Here is a 9,147-nt window from a genome sequence, read left to right as displayed (position 1 = left end):
AAAAAAAAAAAAAAAAAAAAAAAAAAAAAAAATCAGTCAAGGAAAACAATCATTTGTCCCTTAAATTCTAATCTCATCAGAAAATAATTAATAAAAATTAGATCAGTCCATTCACAAATTAAAGATTCCTCCTTCTTTATTTCCTGCAAGCAAAAAACTTTCTTGGACAGCTAGGGATTTGTACTAGGCTTCTCACTGTGAAACTCAGTCTGATCTGCTGCTCCAGGGGTTGGTAGGAAAGAAGGTGCTGCAATTTCTATTATGGTACTTTGAACTTTTTATTCTCCCCCATTAATAACCCAAACTTGAACATGTCCTGTTACTTCTGAGTTTCTAGAGTTGAGACAGCATGAAACTACCTCTTATTCTCAACTACTTTGCTTACTGCTCATAACCTTAAAAAAAAAAAAAAAGGCATCGAAACTGATATTGCCTGGTGATGATAAATATTGCCTTGTTGCCAATAAGTAAAGCCTAGAGCTAGTTATCAACGGAATTTTAAGCTGTGATAACTTTGTCTTCCTAAATACAGTATGCGCCCCACTGCAAATATTACACTGAGAAAGATGTGTGGGCAAAAAACACATGAACAAAAACCTTGGCTTGGGAGAAAACATCTCTCTTGCACACCAATGAAGGTTGGAAATTTTACAATTACTAAATATCCTAATGACTCCTGTCATGACAGGAGCTGAACATCATCCCTGCTAAAGCTAGTTCCTGAACTCTCTTAACAATCCCTGAAGCCAGTTCTAACTTTTAACTCTGTTACTTCAAAACCTAGGAGTTTAAAGGAAGAAGAAAAAATAAATCCCAAACGACATTGCCTTTTTTTTAATACAAGTTTTCTCGCTAGATCAAATCATTTAAAGAACATCTCAGATCACTCGGCAATATAATCTCGACCAGATGCACCTTTCACCCCAGCCGGATTATCTTCTGTGTTTAGAGTCTTTTTGGAAGGAGCAATCCCCGTGCGCATAAAGCAGAGCGACTCTGTGAGGGGAGCGGGTGAGCTCTATCGTTTCCACGGAAGGCCATTTCCCGCCAGCGGCGTCACACAACGCGCGCGAGCACAGCGCCGCGCGCCTGCCCCAGCGCCGGCAGGTGTGTGCGAGCAGCGCCCAGCCCTTCTGCAGCAGCGAGGAGCCCTCGCCCGCSGAGCAGTCTCCCGGCGCACGCGCGCGCTGCCCGCCCCGGGCGCCAAGGGGCGGAGCTGCCGCCCGGCCCCACCCCCCGACGCGCCCGCAGCCAATGGCCGAGCTCCAGCGCGGCGGGGCGGCCGCCCCTGGCCGCCGGCCCGACCGCCCCGCGCTCCCTCGTGACGCCATCGCCCGCGGGGCCCGAGCGCCCTGAGGCCACAGAGCGCCCCCACYCCCCGCTGCAGCCATCGCCGCGCGACCGGCTGCGAACCGGGGGCCGGGCCGGGCCGGGCGCGGACGCCGGCACTCGCTAACCCCAAATGCCGTATGGGAAAAAATCGAACGGGTTTAGACGCTTTTCCCTTTCCTTGCATGTGAGGTGCCATCGCCGGGTATCTACTACAGCTTCACCATAGAGTTGGGTTCGCTCCTGTGCTTTTCACAGATACTGACAGGGGGAAGCTACCAGGGGGGACTCAGGGGCCTCTTACTTCAATAACTAACAGTGCTAGCAAACCTCCTTCAAGAGCAGCCCCACTTCAGAAGGACACTAAAAAGGCACTGTTTTGGAGGACAAGACCATAAGCTTCAGAAGATGGGCTGAGGCTCCACAATACAAAATAACATCAAACATGCATCAGAATTCAACTATCTTCTACTCTTTCGCATACTGCCTTCAACTGATTTTCAACTCACAAATAGATCTGTGCTTTATGACAAGTAATGTTTCTTTTCTTTGACTTTCTAAAGCATGAAGATTCTCACTTGAGGGAGAAACTAGTTCTAAAAAGTGGTAGACAGTTTCTATATTGCTTGCATTAAAAAAAAATTCCTATTACTGAACAAAATGAAACATTCACAATTGCAAGTTACGTGCTTTTCCCTGTACAACATCTGCAAATATGCTTCCTGAGCTTCATAAAATACACAGCAAGTTTTATTTACTGTGAAGCTGACTTACTTCTTGTGTCCCCGTTGTTTGCGCGGCACTGCGTTTTGCCTTGGAGTTCTCTCGCAAGCTCCATCGGCGCTGTCACTGCCTTCGCTCTTGGGTAAAGGCTGGTTTTTCCATGGGATGATGTACCCAGGAGTGGGACTGAACTGTTTTAAGTCTCCTTGCCCTAATGAGCTCCGCTCACCACAGTAACAAAAGGCGCAGAGTTGTTCGCTGTGAAAGGGAAGAGAGTTGGTTCGTTTTTTGGAGAAACAGCAGAGGACATCTCATCAAAGATCAACTTTCATGGCAATTTACCCTTTATAACAATAAAAACTTCCAAATACTGTAAGCATCAGAATTCAATATATTCTTTCCAGCTAATGTGAAGTTATGTAACGGAACTTTTTGTTTCACAAAAGTGCTTGACTATATTCACACAAACCAGGGCATATGATACACATAAATTTAAAAAGGAATAATTGAATTTAACACTTAAAAAACAATACCTAAATCTTTTACAACAGGAAATTTTTATTTACAGAACTGAGACTGTTAAGACATCCCTGTACTATCTGCAATTATGTTTTAACATGCATAACATAACAGCAGCTCTGAAATGACAGCTCTGACAGCACTCCTTGTGTTGCATCATATGGAAGCTACTGAAAAATATTTCTATAACAAATGAGTCTACAAAGTTAAAATGTGAACTTCTGCAACTAATGCACTTCCCATTATAACAGTTTAAAGGCAAAGCCATTTAACACATTTTTATTCTTAAGTGAACAATTTTGTTTTATTCATATCTATGCCCCTAAAACCCCCCAAAAGATGCCTCAGGGAATCTGGCATTTGGGTAGAGGCTGGTTTTGAGTGGATCCCATTTAAATTGATTTAAGTGCATCTCCCAAAGTGGCATATTTGGGTTTGGGGCACTCTGTTGGGCAAGGGAGGGAGGAAAGAGGGAGGAGGAAATCTTAAGGCTGAATTCCCATATAATATTCATTAATTCTTGGAAAAATTAATAGAGTATCTGTGCTTTTCAGACAGGTGAGGTAACAGCAGTAACAGAAGAAGACATTACAAAAAGGGAAGTTCTAGTGCTGAACAGAAGACAGTGAGAATCTAGTGAAGGCCCTTAGATTTGACTTGACCTACTTGCACTTGCACTGGTAAGACTGGCCTTTTCCCCATGGCAGACGCACCGCTGGGGACATGCAGATTGGTGGGCATGTTAAACGGGTTCCCTCCACGCTGCTCAAGCTAATACCCTATCATACTACCGTTAAGAAACATTTCTCTTTGCACTGGTGGCCTTGGCCATACATCCCTAACTGATCCTGTGTAAACACAGAGCCAGCATTAGGCAGCACAACCTGCAGGGACAGTCCAGCAGATGACAAGTATCTAACACTTCCCAGAAGTCTTCAGAGGAAGGTACAAAAAGATATAAAGAAAATAACAGCAAAGGTAGCACAAAAAAGAGGAAATCTAAGTAGTTATAGCTGATCGGTACAACTTCCTGCTTTATAACTTACTTTTAACATGGTAAAACAACAAAAACATGATTATTTGTATGTCAGTGAATATACCCTGCAAGACCACGGGTGAAACCTGATCTGACCTTACAGGTAGGGCGTATATGAAAGGGGCAGCAAAGTTACTCATGCTAGGTAAGACCAGAGAGACTTGGGAGGAAACTTAAAAAAGATTTTAACAGGCAGCACAACAGTATCTAAATTTCAGTAGATGCAAAATTATCCACAGTGGAATAAATAATTATTCATATATCCTGTTAGGACAGATTGACCATAAAATCCTTAACAAAAGACCTGAGGATAATTATGACTAAACAAACAACACTGTTTCCTTAAAGCATAGAAGTTACAAACATGATCACAGCATTAAGATTTCTAAAAGAGAAATAATAAGAATAAAAAAAAACACTTTAAAGAAGTTATTAAGCTAACATTTAAAGCGAGGGCAATGCAGAGCTTCCTAGCATCTGTAAGACAGCTCATGTATCACAGCTCCTGGCGCAGGAACCTCCCGTGCCCGAGCGTCCCGGCCTCCCCTTGGCGTGGCACCGACAGCTGGAGGGCTCTGGGCAATCACATGGCTGGGGACACCGCTACCAGGGCACAAAGCTGGGGCCGGAGCAGGCACTGGAACGATCACGGCCGGGAGGGGGAATCCTTAACTAATGGCTCCCCAATAGACAGGTTGCATTAAAAAAAAAAATATTACGCACAGCGCTCGCACACTCTCAGGGTCCTGCCGAAAGACTGGTGGTCTGAGGTAGACAGGAGAGGAAAAAATAAAGTTTCTCCCTTTTAACGGGGGGTGAAGTAGCAAGCAAAAGGCCTTTAAATCTCTGGGTACCCAGCACCTACCAACGAACACGCCAGCGGGCTCCCTGGCCAGCGCCCGGAGGCCAGACACAACTGCAGCGGAGAAGCAGCTTCCCTCGCTCCTCAATGCCTTGTATTATCCATTTGTCATCAAGTACAAAGTGGCCAATTCCACCATGTAAGCCTTAGCTTAAAATACTTCATGAGCAACTATGTCTGTATGGGCAGAAGGCAGGGTTTTTAAATTATATTATCTGTGGATTGCAGAAAATACTTCAAAAATTACTGTGTGTCAGCATTCAATCAGAGGACCTCAATCTGCGATACAGAGTTCTCACACCAAAGATCATGAAATGGAGACACTGGAAACACTTAAGCTCAAGCCCTAGATCTGTTACCATAATTAACATATTTTCAGAACAGACTAATGTAAAACGGGGTAACATGCATGGGATGATGTCATACTTTTTTTTCTGTAAATTACTGGGGGGGGGGAAGCAAAAAGGAAAGAACAAGCTCACCAATACTGCATTTAAAATATATTTATGCTGCTCCAGACCAAAATACAAATTCACTGTTTGTAACTTCACCTTAATTCCTAAGTTTTTCTAGAACAAATTCTTTTTATAAACCTTTAAAATTCCACAGGTGACTCATTACCAGTAAGTGCTTCTGTACAGCACCTCATCTCAACTGGTTTCATACATTTGTATGCACACAACTTCACATACGATGCAGATAGAAAAAAAAATGTTCAAAACCAAACAGACTTTCAACTGGATTAAGGAGAAGTGATAAAAGGCAGTAAGGCCAATGTCTACAACTGATGTCTGCTCCTGCCAAGCCATTAAAYGAGACACAAACTATCTCATAAGGTGCCCCAAATGTACTTTCTAACAAGAAACGTGCCGATTTCAGCCCTCTACCAGAGCCATTTTCTTCTGCAAGTTCTTAATTTCATTAAGTTGTTTGAATCAACTTAAATGTTCTCTTCCACCAGAAGAACTTACTCAGCTCCCTTACAAGGATCAAAGATGCTACAATCCTCTCCAATCCACATCTCAACAAAAGCAAAGCGAATGTCCTAGTCAGTTAATCCTGGAGGAAGGGAGAACAGCCACCATTTCCTCTGCTCAACCGATGACTTGCAGTCATTAGGACTTGTCCTAAAATGCAGCCTTTCCTATTCAAAGGATTTCATTTCAACACATGAAAGATTGGGCAACTGGTTGCACAATATTAAATCACAACCAGAAAACATCTTCTGGCTTGCCTGCAAACACTCATTTAGGGAATCAAGGTAAAACCAACTATCCTCAAAACTTTCTTAACAGAAATAAGGCATCAGGATTATCTACAATTCAAGAGCACTAAGTGCCCCTGTAGTTAAACTCCCAAAAGTATGCACAAGCTCTTCCTGAATCCTTCTAAGTCGGTAAATGGCACTGGGGTATCCAGTGGCAGCCAAGACTCTTTGACAATAAGCAGATGTGCAGACTGACTGAAGTAAAACACTCTGTTTACATGGTGTCCCGTATCTCTCCAATCTACACAGATGTGTCCGCAAGAGGACTGCTGCACTGGAAGCAGAAATCTTCAGACTGGTCCACATGAATTAGTGTGACTCAACATTATTAGACATGCGCCTTCATTCTCTTTCCTAATTTTCATACGAAAGTAGAATGGAGGACAACCTGTAATGATGTGGGGATGCGCCAGTCATCTACAGCACGGTGTACAAAGCTGGTGGAATTAATCTACCTTTCTCCTTTTCCTAGGAATAACTTCACCAATATTCCTTCACTGACATCCACACCTTTGTGATTCCCTTATTGTCTCCAGGATCTCTGAGCAGCTGAATGCCAAGGAAGAAAGCAAGCAGCCTGTGTTCTGCACATCTGTCAGTAAGATGCTTCAAGGCATACAAGACTTCTAGTACTGAATGGTAAAGGAGTGAGGGAYTAAATAAAATCCCACAGCCTCCTGTTCTGCAGAGAAATTGTAAAGGTTCCATTCTTTCATGAAAACATGCACAGATGAACTCAAACATCCTATGATGATGAACAGAACTTATAACAGCACAAGAAATATGAACTCATGAATTCAACTTAATGGATGCTCCTCTTCTACCTCTTTGCAAATGCCTCCCAGCCTATCATGGAACACCAATTACCAAAATACTTCTACTCTGCAGTCATATTTTCAATCCAGTTACTAAAAGCAGAGGTTGTTGCTGCTGTTTAAACAGCAAAGGGCATTGTATTAAATCTGAGGAAACCCACATCATGGCAACTCTAACATGCTCCATTAGCTGTAACCATAACACACTTAGATCATGGATGATCACTGCTGCCACGTGCCACAATAATGCCCCGAAAATACACAATTTTGGAAAGCATAAAAATAAAAATCTATTTCATTCAACCTTTGGGTTGAAATGTTCATTGTGGTTTGTGCCCTACTTAGCTTTCTTATCACCAAATAGGAAAAACTGGTGAGGAGGATATCATTTGATATTTGCTATAAGATTTTCTTTTAAGGAATTACGCAATAATTTTCCTCAACATCTGAAAATGCCTTCATGATGTCTCTTTCACATACATTTTAGCATTTTTGAAAGGTGAAACCCTTGGTTAGGCTAGGCTAAGTTGTTGCATAAATTTCAAATGTTTTTATATTTAATTTTCATCCTTAAAAATTAGTTTAACACAATGAAATGGAACATTTAGGAGAAAAACAGAGTTTCAGAGCATCGTTTATACTGATTAATGAGGTAGATTGATGAAAACTGGCCTTGAGAATTCGTCTGCCAGCTAACATTGTTAGTAGTTTTAACACATGTTAAAAGGCTAACTTAAACACTACAGAGGACTTATTTACTTAGCTATGCCAAGTTGTACTGAAGTACAAACTATTTTGCCTTCACTGACAGTTATGTTGTGTTATTTAAAGAGAAAACTGTTCTTTTCTTTAGTGAAGACGCAATATTGTATCATTTACATAAATCCAAAGGGAGACCTGAAAGCTGTATTTTAACTGGAAAAAAATTCCAGGTTAAAATAATGCCAGAAGTCTCTGTCAGTGCAAGTTATAATGCATGCAAGCTGTTCACAGAGGTATTTTATTAAGTTATTATAAAGCTTACGGAATTATGGAATACTGCCTTTCCACCTTCATCAAAACACTCTAGAGCTCTTGTGAACGTTTGCAGCTGTATAACAAAGAGGCTTGAAGCAAAACTACCAAAGCAAACTTTGGAGAAATCACACTACACAATGCATTAGAATTTAAGACTGATACAGCGTTAGCAAACCAATAAATCACCCTCTGAATTAAGGATACTAAAGACAGAATTATATACTGAAATGAAGACAATACAAAGAGGAAGATGCGGAAGTTCTCAGATGTAAACTGTATTTAAACATGTTTTAAATGCAGAGCGTCCTCCTTCCAACAGRAAACTGGATCACAAACAACTTACACTTTTCAAGCAGTTTGACACACTCTACTATTACATAGCTGTTTTAAAAATGAATATTTAGCTTACATAGACAATTCCTTTCAAAATGGAGGAGGGATTCGCAGGGCTTCATATGAAGCTTTTCTTTTTCAGTTTCAAAATGCAAAAAGCAATTAGATATTAACTGCTTTCCAATCTTTTTCAAATCAACACAGTTGGAGTTTTCAGCCATACAAGCAATCTAATGATACTCTTCCCATTTGAAAGAAAGCAAACATTACCCCCTAAATGCATCACCACCAACAAAATTCATTTTACTGACATTTTAAGATTTTAAAAAGAAGAAAATATGCTTTTATACACAGCTAATATGTGTCAGCTTTAATCTAAACATATGTTTAAAGTTCCGCTGGGATAGCTTAACATACTCTAAGTACAGGAGGGGTTATCAGAAAGACGATGCTAAGGGAATTCAAAGGTCTACTCCATGGGCATCTAGAAATCAGTCTTTAATGTCTAACTGAACTGACTCTTTCTCTGTAAGATTAAAAAAAATCCACATAGAAGACAACAATTGTGAGCATACCTGAAAGGTGATACTTCAATTTTGTGAGAAGGAGATTTAACCTGTGAGCGACAAAACTCAAAAGAAAAAAGTTCTGTGTTTTTCTCTTCAGTGTGTCCTTGTATCCCATAACTACTGTCTGTTCAAGCCAAATTGCATGTCTGGGCAAATGAAAATATAGCACACAGCAGCACTGCATAACCCTCACAGAGAGAGCAGCATCACTTAGCATATTTGTCTCAGGCARCTTCATAAAAACACTAAGCTGGGTCTTATCACCAGAAAATTGCTGCAATTTAACGCATACCGAGCTGCTTTAAACAAAGGTGGTTTTCATAAAACTCATCAAAATTGTTTAGTCATATTAGAGAATGAAAAAGCATACTGTTTTGCATAACTCAAAATTTTATGTGATCTTTTCTCTGAGAATACAGAAGAGATTTGATATGCAACAGAGTGGGGTTCTGCTGAGAAAACTCTACTGGGTCAGATTAAAGGTCTAGCCAGCCCAAGACAGCCAGGGTTAGAAACGGGATAAGCAGATACACAAGTAATACTAGAGAAAAGGGCTAACATATATACTTTCCATGCCTCCAAGTGTTTTCAGCTCAGAACCTTCCTAAACCAGGTGAGATTCCTATATACATTTAGTACTTTTCTGCTTCTCTTACAATCTGTTCTTCAGTCCACAC

At 41.0% G+C, this 9,147-nt stretch overlaps 1 protein-coding gene across 12 annotated transcripts in view; it reads right to left on the bottom strand.

The window, feature by feature from the left end:
* Positions 1 to 9,147, bottom strand: part of KMT2C (lysine methyltransferase 2C) — a 202,542-nt gene that overhangs the window by 123,477 nt on the left and 69,918 nt on the right. For all 12 annotated transcript variants that reach the window (XM_085316432.1, XM_085316438.1, XM_085316434.1 and 9 more), the window contains one exon: positions 2,104 to 2,310. In XM_085316432.1, coding sequence (XP_085172558.1) covers positions 2,104 to 2,310 — 207 coding nt within the window. The remainder of the gene's footprint in view (positions 1 to 2,103; positions 2,311 to 9,147) is intronic.

This window comes from Rhea americana, unplaced genomic scaffold, assembly GCF_003343005.1.
Source record: "Rhea americana isolate MKP2758 unplaced genomic scaffold, rheAme1 scaffold_47, whole genome shotgun sequence".
Classification (NCBI taxonomy): Eukaryota; Metazoa; Chordata; class Aves; order Rheiformes; family Rheidae; genus Rhea; species Rhea americana.
This window is presented reverse-complemented; position numbering and strand designations above follow the sequence as displayed.